Below are 20,833 nucleotides of genomic sequence, written 5' to 3'. Positions count from 1 at the left end.
GAAATTTTATTAAATATCTATGGCTTTTTCTAGTTCTGCTCTAGGGAAACTGAAAGCCTGGATTCATACTTAAAATATGAAATATAAAAATTAGTTTTTAAAATCCTTCTCTTGGGTATCTCTTAAACATAATCCTCTGATGAAAAGACAGTAGCCTGGTTGTGGCCAAAGTGGCTCCTTGCAGCAGCGTGTTCTCCAAGCTGGGGAAGGGACATGTCGGTATCATTGTAGGGCTCTTGTGGAGCACTGTGGACTCTGTCAAGTCCTTTCCTGCATACAGTGGCCTTTGGTCCTCTAAACAACACTGTAAAACAGCATGGACAAGCATGGCTGCCTTCATAGAAAGGGTGGGAAGGGGTAAAGAGAAGCTCTGTATGTAGTTCTTCCAGATGCACACAGCCAGTTGAGGTGACTCTGAATGCACAAGGTAGGCTTCCAAACTACTGACCTGGTAGAAAGTCAATGCATTTTATTTTTTGAGTAATGCCATTCTATGAAGGAGTGTATAGATATAAGAAATAAATCTGAATATGAAGTTTTATGTAGTACACATTTTTACTAGCAAAATAAGCTAAGACCTTGCTACCCAAAGGGTAGTTCACTGTTAGCTGCATTGATATTGTCTCTCCCCTTATATATCAAACCAGAGTCCATATTTTATTGGGATCTCAAGAAACTCTGAATTCTGACAAAAAATAATAATGCTATTTTCATAGATGACACCATTCTGATGGGATTTTTTAAAGCTTAGATAGAAAAATAATAATACTTATATTCATACATAATTTTATGGACATAGCAGGTGCTATAGATTTAACAGAAGAGGAAATTGAGTCCCAAAGTGGCAAAGCAACCATCTAAAGCGATCTACCTATCTGAACTCAGTGATTTGCACATCCTAGCTATTTGCTGAATGAATAAATGAATGAATAAATGAGCTTCCAAACAAATAGGACTGGATACTGGTCCTCAGATCACTGTACTTCTAAGGGTTGGTTCGCTCCTGGAGCCACCTCAATTTAGGGTATTTACTTTATACCCCCTTAGACGCAACCTTGATCAGAGAGTCTTCAAGATGCCAAACTGGGGTGGTGGAGCAAAATGCGGAGCCTGTGAAAAGACCGTCTACCACGCGGAAGAGATCCAGTGCAATGGGCGGAGTTTCCACAAGACCTGCTTCCACTGCAGTGAGTTGGGTGGCCCCGGCGTCCAGAGGTCATGCCAAAGTTCTTATTAAGCCACTGATACGGAACCTTAGTGTTTCTCCCAATGAGGTCAGCATGCAGGAGCCTTACCTGGAAACTTGTGAGGAATCTAACCTGTGGGACCCATCTAAGACAGGAAGTGTTTTCCTCAGCACCTGTTCTCAACCATGTTCCCAGCCATTTCCCTGCAGCTCAAAGTTGTGACAAGCTGGCTTCTCTCCATAATCCATGGCAAAAACCTTGACTCAGGGGCGACATTTACAAAGTGTGACTTGGCAGAGAAGGCAAACCAGCACTTATCTAAAGCCCGAGTGGACTTGGCTTAAGTGTTGCCCCCACTAGCCAGCTGTCCCTGAGGTCAGCTGTGACCAGTCTTTCCTAAGAAAGGACCTATGTCAGGCAAGTGGCAGCACCATTTCTGTTAAAGCCCCAGGCCCCAGTGACTTCATGAAGGGAATCGTTACTGGCACAGAAGCACAAAGGTCAAAACTGAGGGAGCCCTGAGCTCCTGGGGCTCACAGGCAGACACATTTGACTTTGAACAAGTAATTTCTCACCTCTAAGCCCAGGTCACATTTGTTTGCAGCAGAGACAGGGATAGAACACATATCTTCAGACTCTTAGTCCAGTGCTCTGATACCACTGCATTCTGTTGTTTCCTAGTTAGCTAGTCCTGTTTGGGGAGAAATTGACCACAGCTTTGAAATCAGCACTTCCCTTCTCTGCCTTCCCCCTGTATGTCCGGCTTCAGGGCTGACTTCGCTGGATACTTGGCAGGCCCCCTCCTTCCTAGCTCCCTGCCCTTACTCCACCACACATCGTGCCTCAGCCCAGTGGTTGCAAGGCGTCCTATACACAGGTCAGGTTTCAAACTAGGGGTGGGCTGTGTTAGGGTAGGGAGATACTCCATCCTAACATGCCAGAAATAGTAACATTTTAAGAGATTCAGGAGTTTCCATGATCCTTTACCTCCTACAGCAAACATGTCTATCGTGGAAGAAAAAGGAGAAATACTGCTCTGTTTGGGCTGGCAGACTTACTGATTGATGCTTTGGCTTTTAATGATGGGTAATTAAAGTCATCTCACACATCCCTCAGATTCATCACTATTATTCGTTATTATGATGATGATCCAGAATTATTCATTATCAAGAGTTCATTCCATAAACTTCTGGCTAAAAATGGCTAATGTTCTTTCAAAAGAGTGGGAGTGAGGAGTATCGGAAAGAACGCTGGAATTGGAATGAAAGAGGAGCAAAGTTTGACTCTGGGCTCTGCCACTTACTGACTCTGCAACCTCGGGCAAGTCATTTTACTGTCATGAGCCTCAGTCTTCCCATCTATAGAATGGAGATAAGTTATCCCTACTGTACAGTTTGTTAGGGGAGGAAACTGGGGCTCTCGACCTGGACATTTTATTCTTCTTTGACTAATTCTGATGTCTATGTGAGAATAGGAAACAATTGAGGAGCTTTCCACGGGAGAGGGTGTCTTATCCTTCCCAGGAAGAGGAAGACGCCTGTTCAGTAGAGCCATGGTAGAACAGATTTGAGTGTTTGCTGGTACCTCCCTTTAAACACTTCACCATTCCTTTACAACTCGTAGGTGGGCTGGGGAAATAAGCAGTGTAAGTTTCAGTAGTGGTGGTCAGAAGGGCCCTTGAGAGGAGCAGAGTTTTCTAAGGTATCTTCATATCTTACCTTTCCACAGGCAAAGCTCTATTTGCTGGAAACAGAGTTCAGAGACACAAGGCCTACCTTGTCATGTACCCAGTCAAAGTTTTTCAGACTTCTAGATAAATCTCCATAATTAGTCTCCAGACAAGTCCTCTATACCAGCACTAATCAAAAAGAAATACAGTGCAAGTCATAATATGTACATTTAAATGTCCTAGTAACCATTATTTTGAAAGTATACCAAGAACCAGGTAAAATTAAGTTTAAAATATTTCATTTATATCTAGTTATAAATTCAATGTGTAATCATATACTAATGATCAATGGAATATTTTATATTTTTTGTCTTGTACTATTTGAAATCAGATGTGTATTTTGTGCTTACAGCACATCATATGGCTATTGGCTCTGGTACTGGACAGCACAGCTGTCCTTGGCCTGAGCACAAAATCTGTGTGCAAAAAGTTGGAAGCCAGGAAGTGGCTACAGAATGGCCAGGGGCAGGGTGTGCTGGCAATGAGCACTGGACCAGGAGTCAAAGGATCTGAGGCCAGCCATAGTTCTGTGATTTACTATCGTGTATTTGTGTACAAGTCACTGATCTTCACTGACACAAATATTCATCCATTCACTCATTCATTCATAATACTTACAGAGGATTAACTCTGGCCGAGGCTCTTTGCCATGTGCAGTACACCGAGATAAATGCTTTACCCTCCAGAAACTCAGGATTTAGACCATTAGTGAAGACAAGAGCAGTTGTTGTAGAGGATAGTGACTGATAACAACAAGAAAGGTAGAGACAGGTACACACTTTCTATGCCCCAACATAAGGCATTTCTCTCAAAATTATTCTTCACAGAACATATTTGCCTTGTGTTCAAAGCTTTATATACTTAAAACATTTTTTGTGTGTGGGTGTGGGGTTGGAAACCAGGGGCATTTGACCTCTGAGCTACACCCCCTGCCCTATTGTTTTTTTATTCTTTATTTTGAAATCGGGTCTCACTGAGTTGCAGAGGGCCTCACTAAGTAGCTGAGGCTGTCCGCGAACCACGATCCTCCGGTCTCAGCCTCCTGAATGCTGGGATTACAAGCCTGTGCCACCACGCTCAGCTCTTAAAACTTCTTAATAGAGAATTTTTCATCCACATAATACTGAGAAAACAATTGACTAAGTTCCCTCCCATATACTCCTCTTCCTAGCCCTGCAACCAGCAAGCCCCTGGACAATTTCACCTCATTTACAGCCTTAGCATCCTCCAGTCCCACATCCAATTATTTTATTTTATTTTATTTTTGCAGTAGTGGGGATGGAACCCAGGGTATTTTATTTCTGAGCTACATTCCCAGCCCTATTTTTTAGTTTATTTATTTATTTATTTATTTATTTATTTATTTATTGTGGTGCTGGGGATGGAATCAGAGGTACACTCCCAGACCTATTTTCTATTTTATTTGGAAACAGGGTCTCACTGAGTTGCTGAGAGCCTCACTAAGTAGCTGAGGCTGGCTTTGAACCTGTGTGATCCTCCTGTCTCAGCCTCCCAAGGGCTGGGATTACAAGCGTGCGCCACCACGCCTGACTCTAGTCTCTTTATTTTTGAAACAGGGTCTCACTGAGTTGTGAAGGGACTTGCTAAGTAGCTGAGGCTGTCCGTGAACTGCGATCCTCTGGTCTCTGCCTCCCAAATGCTGGGATTACAAGTGTGTGCCAACACGTCCAGCTTCCAATTCTTTTATTTTTTTAAAACAACAAAATACCACTTAAGAAAGGCATATTGGCCTGAAAAAAAACCTCATTCCATGTTGGATTGCTTATAGATAGGACTTGATAGAACTGGTTTAAAAAACAAAGGCAAATACATCTAATGAATATATTTTATTGTTCCTGGAGATATAATCTCACCATCTTAAGCACTGAACATCACTATAAGCAAACCTAAAGTATTACTGTTATAAAGTAATACAGCAAATTATTAACTTGTGGAAATCCTTCATGTATTTTAAAGCTGCCTTAATGTTATGTGAATTAGTCCTTTTTGAGATACAATTTCCAAGCTACAGCTCCTAGTCAGTACCAAAGAGAGCTGCCTCTCAACAGACAGATAGAAATGGAGGTGAGCTGCTCAGCGATGCCAGGTCAGCTAATCTCATAATAACTCTGGAGATAAGGAGGATTCAAAGAAATAATTGGATACTACTGTTCTCTGAATCTGCATGAGTTTAGAAAAAAGTAACATTTCTAAATCAATATATTGCTTATGCTTAGTATTAAATAAGAACACATTAGACATTTTCAATTTATATCTTTAACTTTTTTTTCCTTCAAGTTCACAAATAAAATCTTTCTATAAATCTACCTGGAAAAAATGGGTGCCTTATATTTGGGGATAGTTCACATGAGGTAATATACAGTGACCAGGAGGCCTGAGCCAATGGAAGCCTAAGGGATCTATGAGCCTGGTCTGTCCCCTCTTCCCCTCCTTGTTTCTAGGATTGGACCTATATTGGTCCAGAGGTCTCCTTGAGTATCAGAGAGTCCTTTAAAGGCCATGGTAAGCATAGAAACATCTCATTTTGGATTCTTACATGATTAGGGAAAAATAAATTCCTCTCCTACCTGTCCCCGCCCTACCCACAAGCACACCAACTCCCCAATAACATGTTTCGGTCAGCTTTTCCACTTCCATGAGCAAAACACCTGACAAGAACAACTTAGAGGAGGAAAGGTGTGCTTGGTTCATAGTGTCAGTAGTTCAGTCCAGGTTGGCTGGCTCCGGGGCAGAAACATCACAGCAGCAGGGCATGGCAGAGAACAGCTGCTCAACTTGTGGTGGCCAGAAACAGAGAGTGACAGAGAAGGGACCAGGGACAGACACAATCCCCAAGGCCATGCCCCAGTGACCTATCTCCTCTTATAATCACCACCCAGTAAGTTCATTCACATTATTAACCCATCAATGGATGTGTCCGCTGATGAGGTTAGAGGCCTGCTTCAACTATTTAACTAACCTCTGAACATTTCTACACTGTCAACATGTAAACTTTCTGGGAGGACATCCCATATCCAAACCACAATATTATCTGCCATGGTTCACTGTGAAGGGACATTGTTCTTAGCGTGTCCAAGGCAATATGCCTAATCCCAATGTTAGCTTCTGCCCACTGCCAGCTGGGTAACTGAACACACGTCACTTCCCTTTTCTGTGCACCAATTTCCTCATCAGTGAAACTGGGACTCTCTTGGAGTCCATGACTCAGGACAGAGCCTCTGGTCAGAAATTTAATTTGTGTTCTTGGCCTGGGGGGACTGGAAAGGGGAAAAGAATCTCAACCCCAGCCCTGACCCTTCCTTTTCTCTTTCCTCCTCAGTGGCCTGCAGGAAGGCTCTGGACAGCACCACAGTGGCAGCTCATGAGTCAGAGATCTATTGCAAAGTCTGCTATGGACGCAGATATGGCCCCAAGGGGATCGGATATGGACAAGGCGCCGGCTGTCTCAGCACTGACACGGGAGAGCACCTCGGCCTGCAGTTCCAACAGTGAGTCACTGCCATACGTCTTCCCTCCCTGTTAGAGTCTCCAATTACCAGGACAGTTCATTCTGTTCCCATAGCAACGTTTTCTGGAAGTGGGAGAATGGACTCTATTGTTGATTTGCCAACAATAGGAATACTCAGTCTGACCAAGTTCGAACAATATGTCATCTCTCCAAAGACTCTCTTTAAATTATCTGCCTTTCTAAAGGGCAATTACTTTTACACCATGGCTCTTGGTTTGCATGTTAAGAGAAAACCCTGAATGTACAGATGTTCTATTGTTTGACCTTTGCAAAACCGCATGAAGTCCCTTTTCTTCCCCTTTGAGCATTTCTGTGTATATCACATACATATGGCAGGGAAGGATGGCCATTCTCTGTGTGCTTGTCACTGAAAGATTTCTTTCCTTGGGGTGTAAGATGACTAATGCTCCTATTGTGCAGGGGGAGGGGGTGTCTCTGAGGATGAGCTGAGCTGCAGAAGTAAAAATCAATTAGTACTGTTCTATGGCCTTCTGGCTGCCTGTTTCTGATACACTGATGGATTTTCCTCAAGATCAGCATAAGAAGATGGTATATCACAATGGCCTACATTTATAAGTCTACTCCCCTAGGTCTACTTTCTTGATGACACTGACCTCCACCCCAGAACCGAGACATTCTGATGGCTACTGGCCTGCAGCCATTTGACTATTTAGAGTCCAGGCTCAGTTCTGCTGTGGGACTGGTTAGGAAGACAGCCCAATTGAGGAAGTCTCCTCCAGAGAGGATTTAGGCCATCTGAGGAGTTGTTGGTCCCTTCAGAAGAGAGTAACCCCCCATAGAGCTTGAAAAAGCAAAGGGATGTGTGATTTTTCATTCCAAGGAGAGAACTCTGTAATTTCTTTCATTACTCCACTCCTACTGGAGACCCTTCTTAAAGAAGAAGAGGTGAAACTAACTGCATTCTCTGTCTTGTGTATCTAAAGCTCACTTTTTGGCATTAGGGCTTTCTTGTGATGCTAGCCAAAGAGTGACAAGAATCCAAAGACCTGGAGTATCGTCCCAGCTCTAGCTATGGGCTGCCTGGCCTTGGGCAGTTTTACTGCTCTGATCCTTGCTCTCTTATAACTATTTCTGCATATTTTATAGGGTCATGGTAAGGATCAAGTGATAACATGTACAAGAGAACACCAAAAGAGATCAAAACACAAGGGTTTATTATTTTGCTTTGGACATCACTTTTGTGGAGACAGGTGGCCTTTGGATGTAAGATTGTGGTTTGTCAGGAACTGATTAGTATCAATAGTCAAAATCCCATCTTGACCTAGAATTTTATTATTTTGTCCTATTTTTTAATTTTTATTTTTTGTGATGCTAGGGATCAAACCCAGGACCTTGCATATGCCGGGCAAACACTCTGCTGCCACTGAGTTGCACCCTAGCACTTGGCCTAGAACTTGACCTAAACTGACAACTCAATTTACATAGCAAACTAAGGGACTTAAAGATGGTATAGAAAAACCTAAACCAACAAGCACAGCAATAATTACATCTTAACAATGATGATAACAGACATGAACATACAAGGTGCACTTGCTAAATGCTTTACAACAGAAAGAAAAGGCTTAAACTCATATATCTAACATTTATCAGCTCATCCATGCCAGGCAGGCACTGCTCTCAGTGCTTTTACGTGTCACCAAATTTAACCCCTCGACAACTGTGTGCCAAGGGAGATTTATAGTTGATTCATTCATTCATTCATTTCCACCAGGTCCCCAAAGCCGGCCCGCTCAGCCACCACTAGCAATCCTTCCAAGTTCACTGCAAAGTTTGGAGAGTCAGAGAAGTGCCCAAGATGCGGAAAGTCGGTCTATGCTGCTGAAAAGGTCATGGGGGGTGGCAAGGTAAGGCCCCTGTGTGAGCTGAATGGGATTTGACTGTTTCCATTGGATCAGTTGTGAGGAATGAGAGAAGAAAGTGGAAACTGTGGGTAGGTGAGGGACAGACTCTTCATTGTCCTTACCTCATAGAACTTCTTTAGATGCTACACATTCTCGTCCACATTCCCAGGCTGTATGACTGTCACCTGACAGTCCAATCAGATAGGTAGGACTAGTACAGTTTGCTACAAGTGCAACCTACTAGAGAAAGGCAACCATCTAAAAGCTGTGGGGATACAAAATCACACAACACCCCTGCCCGTCAGGGTTCACAATCCTTCCAGAAGGGCGTCATCCTTGGGAATGTGTCACCAATGCTGTAACTCAACCTCCTGCTGCCATTGTACAGCAACTATCTCATGGCAGCAAAAGGCATGCTCACCAACAAATGTCTGGCTCTCAGGAAATGTCCAGAGGGTAATGCACACCACTCTATGAGCTCCATTTCAGGCCCAAAGCCAGGTAGTTCACCAAAGGATCTGGACCTGAGCAAAGAAAAAAATCCTGTTAATACTAAATGTGAAGAAAAAGGGTCATGGAGAGGTCTGAGTTCAGTCGTAGGGACAGTTTCCACACAAAGACCAACCTGGTGCAGACATACAGAATCTCCAGGCTGTGCCTGGCAGACGAGTGTGTGCATGCAGGAGGAATGCAATCTTCTGCACCATCCTAGACAGGCAACTCTCTGCCACTGGGATCATGCAGTTCAAACAAGGTGGACAATCTGCGAGACTGCCTATTTCTTAACTTTTGGCTTCTCTAACTTTGTATTTGATATACACAATACACACTGTCCCAAGCTTAAGTGCTTTCCCAACCAGTTTGTTTCTGGGATCTTCTCACCCAAGGGAACCCCTTTCCTGTTTAGTCTATTCTGAAGAAACACATACACAAATTACCAAGCTAAATCCATTTATAGGGTTCTGAGAATGGTTGGCCAACGCCATTGCGTCTCACATTCTTCAAACCCTTGGGAAGATAATTCTGGGAGCCATTAAACAAGGGAAAGGCTTAACACAGTGGCAATCCTTTGTATGCTGCTGGCTGGGTGACTTGAAATGGAAATAGAATGTGCTTCCCATTTTCTTGATATACAACTCTCTTGTGCCCCTCAGCCTTGGCACAAAACCTGCTTCCGCTGCGCCATCTGTGGGAAGAGTCTAGAGTCCACAAACGTCACTGACAAGGATGGGGAACTTTACTGCAAAGGTGAGTGCTCTGGAGACATTTTTGAGACTTATTTTCCCAGGAAGGGCTCATGAGAGGAACTGTGTCCATGCTGAGGCCTGCCCATGTCTGTTTGAGGTAGGGTGGTTCAGCCTGGGCAGGGTTTGGGCTATGAGGATGGGAATAAAAATCATGAGGCACATAGAGAAAATTCAGCGCTGGTCCTCTCTACTGGAGCACCTGTGGGAATCAGGGGCTCAGTGCTTCAAGGTGGAAGAGAAAGAGGAGCAAACAGTGTCCTGTTTCTGGGCTTGAAAGAAGCTTCAGGCCTGGATAAATGGCATCATAATCTCTACTGAAAACCTAAACATCCTCTGTCTACCCGAGTGACAGGTAGAGGTGAATGGGGGAGGACCAGGAGTTTGGTTTCACTTGACTTTATCAAGACATTTTCCCTCTCTCTTTCCTCTATGTGCCTATCTCCCCTCTTTCTTCCAGTGGTCCTTCCCCCTCTCCTCCTCTTCCTCCTCCCTCCTGACATTTGTTTCTGACCACACAGTCAGAACTGGCTTTCCCCCTTGGGCCTCATACTTTGCCCTTAGCTGCCTGTAATCCTTTGGTCTTGTGGAGATAGTGAGGCTCAGCTCCCTCCTGATGGTATGAAGAAGGAGAGGCACTAGGGTCAAGGCAATGTCTTCAACCCCAGAGCCTCTGCAAGGTCTAATCTACTGCTTAGTGGGAACATTATCACTTAATGATGGTGTCTCAGGAATCTCCGGATGTGTACGGTGGAGCGAAATGGGGAGGGAGCAAAGGAAAGTGGGCTAACAATTTTGTTAATGAACGTGGTGGGTTGCGAAAGATTTTCCCATGATGAGAAAGGATGGGTACTCATTCAACATTACAGGAAGTTACTTTCTCCTGGTAATAGAAAACATAGAAGGATCGTTGACATTCATAGGCCACAAAACCCTAAATTCTCACTACCAATAGGAAGGTCAATATGTAAAAAATGGCATTTCAAAATGAATAAAGCTATAATAGAGCAATATTCACAGTGGAGCAACCCACAGAGGAAAGTAATCAGCTTGGGGTGATAGAGAAGGCTTCTTAGAAGATGTGCTTCCTATGGGGCCTGAAGAGTGACTGTAGGTGTGACAAAGAGCATTCTAGTAGGAGGGAGCAGTGACACCTAAGCCTGGACATCTTGGTACATTTTGAGAAATGCAAGCATTTCTATCTATCCAGAATTTACAGGAGGCAGAGGCAGGAGGAAGCAGGACTTGAGGCTGAGCAGGCAGTCTGGAGTAAGATGATGATTCCAATAAGAAGATGTCTGTGAGCACAGTGAAGCACAAAGAAGCAGAAACAATATTTTTTTTTTTACTAGCAAATTTAAGATAAGAATAGTTTACTTGATAGTTAAACTTATGCATATGCATGAATTTATCTAAAAGGTAAAAGATCTGTGCCCAGGAAGAAAGACCTAAAATAATGATACTAACCAATATATTTTCTCTCCCTTCATCCCTTTCTTTACAGTTTGCTATGCCAAAAATTTTGGTCCCACAGGCATTGGGTTTGGAGGCCTTACACAACAAGTAGAAAAGAAAGAGTGAGCAAGTACACCCATACTCAGATCTTTCACCAAGTTACACCTGCACGGATGAAAGCTTTCCCCAAACAGCCTTGTTGGTAGCTGGACAACATTTCTCTTCAGAAGTATTTGTAGGCTTTACTCAAAGTGAGAAGAGACTTTTGGGAAAAAATTACTTAAAATTGAATCTTCAACAAATGATTTATTATTTATGATTCTTGGGGTGGGAGAGGCAATAAATATTTTAGTGGTACCTCGTATGACTCTGGATCTTATTATTATTTAGGTTTTTTTTTTTGATAGAGGAGAATTTTCAAAAAACGAAGCTACTTCAAAAAATTGGCTACAGTGAATAAATCTGGATGTCAAATGGGAAAGGAGTGGAAGGGATAAACAATGGGCCAAGGAAGATGGTCTTCCAGAACCTATCAGCTCAATGTCTTCCTAGTTACTGCTAGCAGAGAAGAAAACAGGTGGGCTGGAAATAAAGAATATAAAAATTCTAAAAGAAAAATCAAAACTAAAAAATTTGTAAGAGTTGATCCTTTTGTCCTATGATGGGCTTTGCAATATTACACATTTTGTGAAAACTGAGAAATGACAACATAGTACTTGTTTCTGTATTAGAAACAACACGAGATGATTTTCTTTTATTCTAGGACAATTCCCTGGGGTTTAGTAGTTTTCTTAAAACTTCTCCTTCATCAAACTGCCAGCCCCACAAATGAAATGCAGCCAATTAAAGATGCCTTTCTTTCTGCCTCTTCAGCAAGTCTCCAGCAGCTTGTGTGGTTGTTTCTTCTTGAGCTCTTTATTTAATGGCTACACTATTTCTTCCATCTCTAAGCAATTCTGAATTATTGGTAGTCCATGGAAGCAAATAAAAAAATCTATCACTGGGGCAGGGCCTGCAGCTGGCGTCTCTTCCTGACTATGAGGTTCCCGGCACCATGTGCCCTGTGTCACATGTTCCAGTGACATCACAGGGCCAGCTGTACACTGTGCCCTTAATTTCTGAGAACTGGGATCAAGGAGAGCGCTCTGGGTTTCTTACTCTTCTCTGATTTGATTCCACAGTGCTCTACATGGGCATCTTTCAATCATGGGTGTGGTCATGGGCACTGCTGTCCACCCTTGTTCCCAGGCCTGCCGTGCCCTGGCTGCTGGGTGGGACCACCCCTCTACTCCTCTTATAGGAGCTGCCAGTGAGACTCCCGCTGTGCACCTCTGCCAGCTGCCCTCTGCAGAGCCTTTCTCCGATAGGCTACCCACTCCTCTGTGGGTTCCTACCCTGAGGGATCACATGGACATGGCCTGAGCTGTCTACCTACAATTTCCACATGTTCATACCCTCCGGGACCATCAGGATCACCCCTCTCCAGTGCAGATCAATTCTCCTGCCTTCACCACCCAAGCAGGTGACCAGGCACCAGAGCCCTGTGCTATCCAGGAACCTCTTTCTTCTTTGCCCAAAAGAAAAAAGATGAGGCCCCAAGAATAGACTCAAGAAAGGATGGAAGGCCATGAGGAGTCAAAAAGAGACAAGGCAGGAGACCTACTGCAATACAGGTCTACAGGTCTTCCCCTTCACCTATCTTTCACTCATGATATACATAAAATCCTGGTTCTGGTGTACACACACACACACACACACACACACACACACACGCACACACACGGTATAGCTCAGTGGGAGATCACTTGCCTGGCACCACAAACAAGATCCTGGAATAGTCTATTAAAAAGAAAAAAAAAACCTATACTCACTGTGAAACACTAGGCTAAATCATGGGTTTCCCTATGCTCCAAGTCACAAGAAAGGCTGTCTTTAAAATGAGAAATTACCCAGTGCTGCTCATTTATGCACAAAATCCTACATAAATTTCCAGGCTTGCCGAGGGGCAAGATACACGTGCCATGTCTATAGGACCATGTAGCCTTCTTTCCCTCGCTGCACTTCTGTTACTAGCCACACCACTCACGTACCCAGGAAACCGAAGCCAAACCTCATCATCCTTCACTGTGCTCACTCCCTCACCCTCACCTCACTGCCCAAGTCTCCTTGATTCTCGCTCCCAGGCACCTCTAGAAGACATCCCGTCCATTCCTACTCTTTGGTGTGCATATCAGTTTGCTAGAGCTGCCATAAAAAAGTACTACAGATGGGGTACCTTGACAAAAGAAAATTCCTCACAGTTCTGGGGGCTGGAGGTCCATGGTCAAGGGGTCAGCAGGGTTGGTTTCTTCTGAAGCCTCTCTCCTTGGCAGGAAGGCCATCTTCTTCTGTCTTCACATGATCTTCTTTCCGTGTATCAGAGCCCTAAACTTCTCTACTTCTCTTTTAATAAGGACACCAGTCATTTGGATTAAGGCCCATCTATATAATCTTCTTTAATTATAATTACCTCTTAAAGGTTCTTTCTCCCAAAACAGCCATTCAGTTAGAAGCACTAGAATATACTGGTTGGGAAGATGTGAGGTGGGGAATTTGAATTTTAAACAAGTAAGCTCTGGACTCTCCCTCTGTCCCTAGTGATTCTGATCTAAATAGCCTCTGGACCACAACTTGAGAATACTTACTGGGTAAGGGTTGGTAAGAAAGGGGGAATAAAGCTTTAAAAAGTCCTCCTGTTGAGAATTGGAGTATTCAAATATAATTTTGATCACATCATGTCTTCCTTAAAAGTCTTTTATTCTGCTCTACAAATTATATAAATATTTATTGAACAAATACCATGGGTTGGGTGATAGTCTAGGTGATTGGTACTTTAGGAATGGCAACCACACTTAGCATCTTGTTGACTTTGGAGAGGATACAAGCGTCTTTTGGTTTGATTTCCTTATCTACAAAAGTTCTATGGAATAAAGAGAAACAATTCTTTGAGGAACCAGTCAACATGAGTAGAGTAGAATGTGGTCCAGAGTGACACTGGCAAAATAAAACAGGGTTGCATTATTCAGAACCTTGCAGGTCATGTTGATAATTTTAGCTTTTACCCCAAACAATGGGACCGTAAGAAATGACTTACAGCAGGAAGCTGTCATACACAGGGTTGTATATACTATACTAGCATCAAAGGTGAACCAGCATTTCCTTTAGAACAAGGGAAATTATAATTAGACTAGTCTAATATTTTAATGGTATCAAGTAATGTTAGTAATGTCTTTAAGACTTCCTATGTTCAATTTTCTAAGTAAGATGGAACACTAAATTAAACCTTGCTTATTGGTACTGACAGCAATCTCAACTCATTCCTGGGGATGTGAATTAAGTTTCTTTAAATCATATAAAAATTCAGATTCAATTTAGATTCTAGAAGTTTTAAGTGTCAGAAACTAAGTCTCAATTACAAAAACAAATTTATTAAGTGTGAAAGCAAAACAGGTATATCTATTTAAATATTCTTTACACATTAATAGATACAACAAAGACAAAAATAACATATCAAAAATTACTTTAACAAATAGTACTATTTTGAAATAACCAATATAGTATCTGAAAATACTTTTATTTTGTCCATCATCAGTGAATATTATTTTCCAAAAACAGTAACTTGTATTTTTTGTGAAAAATAGAAGTTTTTTTAAGGTGTCTTCCAAGATTGTTCAAGAACAGCCTTTCTAAATCTGAAAGAGCATATGCCTTTATTGAGAACCATTTTACCAAAGTCACTTTAAAACCACCTGTGTTTTCCTTTGGGCTTGGGTGAACTCTAAATTTCACTTCATTTTCAGACCACAGAACACCAACATAAAAGTCAGAATGAGAATTTTGAGTTGCTTTTCTTCATACGGAGCGAAGAACCTTCTCTTTGGCTGGGTGAAAGACCATGGTATACTGGGATGTCCAATCAATTGCACAGGGCTTCACCAAGCCAAAGCAGCCACACCGGAAAAAATCTGCTAGGTTCTGTGTGAATCCAAGGCTGCCAAGAAAAAAAGAACATGTCTCACTACACTTTCTGAGTAGCTACTGACCAACAGTCCTTCAAAGCATAAACATTCATTGAGGATGTAAGGTACAGTGTCCTTTAAAGATCCTACATAAATCCAGTGGTAATCATACTGTTTCTGGGCTTAGGGAACCTTAAAACTGAAACTGAGTTCCATTTCTGGACCTGAATCTCTATTCTGAGATTCTGCCCAGCAACAACTGGGCTTTTCTTCACTGTACCATTTTGGGATACATATCCCTTTCACTTTAAGTTCTTTCTTTCAAGTCTCACTGCCCTAATTCGACTTTGGTTACCTCAAAACCTACTACATAGGAGGGCAGAACAACTGTTGTCAACAAGACAGACTTTCCCCTAAGCTTTTTTCAATAGCTCTCTAAATGATGTTCGTGTTGCAATTCCTTTCATCTTACATACTATAGACTGTCTAGTCCTCCAAAACTTGATATATTCATAGCCCCTCACCTCCCAATCACAATTCTTCAAGACAATCCTATACCCAGAGGCTCAAATCTAAACTCTTCTTCTTTGTATTCAAGGTTCTACACAATGAGCTCAAGTTTTAGTTCCCCAACTCATTTCTACAAGCCTCCTGCTCCTATGCTGGTTCTATATTCCCCGTGATCATAACTGCACGGGCCTGGAACCCATACTCCCATATCCTTACCTCAGGCAACCCCCTCATTCTTCTAAGTCCTACAAGTTTTCAAGGCCCGTTTAGCATTCATATGCCCTTAGAAACTTTCCTACTACAACTGTCCTTAGCATCACTCTTTTTCCATTAAACTCCTAAACTGTTATCTTAGTCCAGTATGATGAACGCTTATTTTACACTTATGCCCTATCTTTTAAGTGTCTCACCCAACTCTCTGCAAACATAAAAACACACATGTGCATAAGGATGATATCAGTGAAGAATCAATACTACCCAGGAAGAAGCTTTCTAGGAAAAGGGCCCACTGTATGAATTGATGGAGTGGTAGCGGGGAGATGGCTAGGAATTACAGGGCCTGGCTCAACACCTAATTAATAAGTAAAAGTAACTTAGAGGAGAGCAAATACATAAAATCTATGATCTGGGCAAGACTTCAGAAGTAAGATTTAAAGTGGCTCTAAGGCTTTGCTTTCGTACCTTGAGTTTACGTTGCTATTACTTAACAAACACACACCAGCTCTTACTTCTACCTCCTTTCAGACTCTTCTTCGGGTTTGGGATGTCCTTTCTCCCACCTCCATCACACCCTGACCCAGATCTCCTAAAGCTCAGCTTAAAATTCCACCTGTTTCACAAGGCTCCTATATTTTAGCAGAGTAAATTTTATTCTTCTGTTAAATCACTGAGAAAGGGACTCTATTATTTTCAGTCTGAAATAATCATTACAAGATTTACACTACTCTCTCCACTCTCATTGCTAGAGCCACCTCTTCCCAATTAAGTCAACTTCTCTCCTCTCTAAATACACACTGTAGTCATATCCCAATCTCTGATTTGTCTTAACAGCCTAACACTTTCATCTTGTACCAAGAGTAGACTTTAAAATAGACTCTGCTCATGAGATATGCAGTGAGTGCTCAAATCCCTGGAGGGTTCTGGGTCACCTCTGCAGCACTCCCGGCCTCCAAGACCCTGATGTAGGTGGCAGGAAGATAAGCTTCAAAGCCTGATCTTTCCTATCACAAGACGACAGCCTTCCTATAAACACTCTCATTTTCAACTGAGAACAAGCCTTACAAAACTGATGCTCTAAGGGGCACTTAACCCAAACCTAAAAAGTAGCCTCGCACTGATACTAAAAGCATGGGGCTAAAATAATTTCTGGTGCTAGAAAGCCAGGTTGGAAATCCTGGCAAAGCACACAATCTGATGCTCGCTATAGAGAGCCCTGTGGCTGGCTTACTCAGCCACATGCTTAATTATCTCACACGGACTCCTGCCAGTGACATGCAACCTTGTGACCACCTGGCTTGACTGAGAGACTCTCCATCTTGGCAAAGCTTCAAAGTCACTTACTATTTGTGCTGAGTCCAGCAGACTAAATTCCTCACCACCCTGGGGCTTATGATCTTACCACCCACCCCTGTCACTGAGGTATTCACGAAAGAGGGATTCAATTTTACCAGATAGCAAGTCAGAGTGTAGCAGAGTGGCCATGGGTGGTGGCCCTAGGTTAGGAAGAAAGCGGCTAGGGATCTTCCACAGAACTCAGGGGCCACAACAGAATTCACTTACTTGTATGGTGTCTTCCTGAGGGACAAGGTCTGTTTCATATGTCTGCTCTGCTTTAGCAGGCTGATTCTCTCATGGGAGGTTAGGCCCAGAAAAGCAATCTGAAAAAGAATATTGGAAGGTACATGAAAAATACCGTAGCATAGATCCATCACTCTTAAGAGTACATCACAGGACACTGGCAAGCATTTAGAACTCCTCTGAAAGCAGTATCTTCAGTCTTCTAATCATAGATCATGGTGAGGGCAAAGTTCAGAGCCCCTAAATTATATTCTCCTATATAAATCTAGAAGTTTTTTCTTTTAGTCTTTCTGACTTTAATTACCTACTAGGAAACACTATACATTTACTTAGATTCAGAAAATAACTACTTTATTAATTCAAGCCATAGCTTATGGGTACGTTCATGTTTAGATTTTCAATGCATTAAACACATGAAAGATCCGTATACTAGTTAGAATCTCTTTGAAGAGGTGCCAAAGAAAAAAGTTAATAAACTGCAGTGAAGAATATTTAAATCCATAAACTTGGGAAGAGTAAGAATGAAAGTGACTTAAAAACAGTAACTATCAAATACTCAATCCTCAAAACAACTGAAATATCAATTTCCCAATTTGTAAAGTGAAGCTAATCTTACCACCCTTATACTGTTTTTCAAGGATTTGATAATATATTTAAAATACCGAGTGCTGAGGCTAATCGAGGTGAAATAACAAGGCAACACGGCTGAGGGTGGCAGTGCTGAGAGTGACCTGGGTCAGTGTGAGGACACAGCCCCTGCTCCTAGCCTGTATGCTTAGTCAAAATCATGACTAAACGGTATCTCAGGAAATGAAAGTTTTAAAAAAAAACTGGATTATTTTAAGAAAACAACTCTGCTCTGAATTTTTATTAAAAATTATCCTGAGCCCAGTTTTCTTCCATACAAAGTATAGACAAACATATAACCTTTTTTTTTGAGAAATTAAGGATATTATAACCTCATATTACTTGTACTTGTTCTAAGAGTCCAGAAAAGAAGAGAATTAAAATTGGCGTTTTATATCTTGGGTTCTACTTCTAACCCCAGCTCTTATTATGGCCATAATAAGCAAGGCACTCAACATCTCTTAGGTTTAGTTTTCTCATCCATAAAATACATATACTACTTTGGCATGGTCTACATCTCAAATGCTATGAGGAAATGGGAAGGTAAATTATTTGTAAAATGTATCTAATATATAAATATCAGCTATTTTAAATGATAGTGATTAATATTAATAATCACTGATGCTAGTATCATTGATGCTAATATCCATTCTTATTACCTGAACTGGTAATGTCAGAGGGATAGATTAATATGAATACCCAGAAATCTCAGTTTAGTCAGTATTAACTACTTCCCTTAGGATTTTCTCTCTCCCTCTCTTTCTCTTCTCCTTCCTTTATTTTTATTATCATTATCATTTTTTAATTGGTTACTTCCACATAAAAGTGGAATTCCTTTTACTTGAGTTATCTGCTCTAGTTATCTGAGATCTTGCAGAAATTGGTTCAGACTGACGACCACTGTCCCATTCCATGTGGGTAGGTCACAGCAACAATGAAAATTAGTGTAGACCCTAGGGGGAAGAAGGCAGCTGGGAGGGGATAGAAGTTTTGTGGAAAGCTGAAGGTGACTTCTGCCTTACTTAGAGCTTGAACTTTCTAATGGCCATGAGCTTGAACTTTCTAATGGCCATGAGCTTGTTAGGGGTGTATCTTTCCTTTCTTCCTACTCCTATCCACCCAAGCACTGCATAGGGGAACACAGTGGAAAAACCGAGAGAAAATGATTGCCTCATATTTTTAGGATGTTTTACAGCTTATACTTATGCATTCACTCATTATATAATTTGTTTGATGGAAAGAGCCCTTTATGGGAGCTGTCCAAAGAACTAAGTTTCCAGTTCTGATTTTACCACTCACACTCACAGGATGACCACGAGAAACTCATTTCACCTCACTGTACCTCTATCTGTAAAATAGAGGTCAGATTAGATCATCCCTTGGTCTAGTCTTAACACATACTTTACCATCCTAACCTTTAAAACCATCCAGTAAAGTAGATAGGCATTGATATCCTCATTTTACAGACAAGGAAACTGAAATTCAAGAGTGTTCAAACGATGTGCCTACACTCACAAAGAGATACAATGAATTTAGAATCTAAATCTTCCAATTTTAAATTCAAATCTCTCTACCTCACTGTAGGTTACCAGAAATTTTCTTTAAAAGCATTATGGGAAATAACTACCTGAAATAGTTGATTTACTAACAAAAATGTTGACCATGAAAAATGGAAAACTGCTAACATGAAGATATATAAAACCCAAGGGGAACAGGCCACGATCTGATTGAGGTAGGTCCACAGTCCATCTTCCTTGAATGTTGTGGTACAATGATTTGACCAATCTGTGAATTCACAAAAAGGAACTCATTATTAAAAGTGACAAAAAACTAGTGAACATTCTTCAAGAACATAAACACACTGAAGTCATATTTAGGGAGATATGAAAGACATGATAGCACAGATAAGAATTCGACTTCAGGGGCTGGAGGAATAGCTCAGTGGTAGAGTGCATGCTTAGCATGTAGTGAGGCCATCAGTTCAGTCCCCAGCACTGAACAGAGATACAGACAAAACCCCAGGAGTGCAACTTAAAGAGGTTATTTTCCAAATGGCAGTTCAGCTACCAAACATGAGAAAATGGCATCTGAGTGTTAGTGAAGTGTTGATGTGGTCACCACATCAACAACTGTAAAGGACAAGTGAAAAATGTGCATAAAACCTTCATTCACTTCAGCATACTCAGCATAAAATGTATTGGCCATGATTGTTTAAGGTCTTGACAACAGAGAATGATTCTATTCAATAAAATATTTGTTCTAGAAAATTATCCATTTTATTCATATTATAGCAAATTATGGGTCTATTACAGGCCTGATTATAAACTTTTATCAAAAGTTCAAATGAGCTGGGCATGGGGGTATACACCTGTAATTCCAGCCACTTGTGAGGCTGAGGTAGGATAGCAGATCCCACTGGGCAACATAGTGAGACTCTGCCTCAAAATGAAAAATGAAAAGGGCTGGGGATGAAGCTCAGTGTTACAGTGCCAGAGCATTGCCCCTACAGAGAGTGCCCAAGGACACACACTCCCTGACACACAGACACAGCTTCAGATGAACAGACGATTGCTCTGGGCACAAGACATTCTACAAGTGCCTCAGTACTATCAGAACACAACCTAAACAGCACAAAGGGAGCCAAGGATGGGTATACCTCAGCACCAGCACCACAACTATCCCTGCAGGGGAAAAAAGAACAGGCAAAGGGACTTATAATACAGACACATCCAAGAAAGAACACAAAGCAAGAATCAGATGGCCAGAGCTCACTTTCTCATCCAGGGCAGCTATATGTCAAATGAAAGTGAGAACTTCACCATGACTTATATGATATTGACCCCCTAACCCATGAACCAAGAGCAGTCATAAGGAGAAATACAGATAGGAATCAGT

General features: G+C 41.8%; 2 protein-coding genes across 2 annotated transcripts in view; one reads left to right on the top strand and one right to left on the bottom strand.

Moving 5' to 3' along the window:
• Positions 1-1,060: 1,060 nt before the first annotated feature.
• On the top strand, positions 1,061-11,132 carry CSRP3 (cysteine and glycine rich protein 3; the record flags this gene model as incomplete). Its single annotated transcript, XM_080716516.1, has 5 exons — positions 1,061-1,187; positions 6,257-6,425; positions 8,178-8,310; positions 9,462-9,555; positions 11,056-11,132. Exons 1-5 carry the CDS (start codon positions 1,076-1,078, stop codon positions 11,130-11,132), a joined length of 585 nt encoding a protein of 194 aa, XP_080572642.1. The 5' UTR covers positions 1,061-1,075.
• Positions 11,133-14,897: 3,765 nt separating this feature from the next.
• Positions 14,898-20,833, bottom strand: part of ZDHHC13 (zDHHC palmitoyltransferase 13) — a gene marked incomplete at its 3' end in the record, with an annotated part of 40,565 nt that continues 34,629 nt past the window's right edge. The window contains exons 14-16 of the mRNA XM_080706317.1: positions 19,566-19,723; positions 17,294-17,391; positions 14,898-15,036 (exon numbers count right to left, since the gene is read on the bottom strand). Coding sequence (XP_080562443.1) covers positions 14,898-15,036; positions 17,294-17,391; positions 19,566-19,723 — 395 coding nt within the window. The remainder of the gene's footprint in view (positions 15,037-17,293; positions 17,392-19,565; positions 19,724-20,833) is intronic.

Source organism: Muscardinus avellanarius, assembly GCF_963383645.1.
Source record: "Muscardinus avellanarius genome assembly, chromosome: 1".
NCBI lineage: Eukaryota > Metazoa > Chordata > Mammalia > Rodentia > Gliridae > Muscardinus > Muscardinus avellanarius.
The sequence above is the reverse complement of the archived record's forward strand: the minus strand, read 5'-3'. Positions and strand labels throughout refer to the sequence as shown.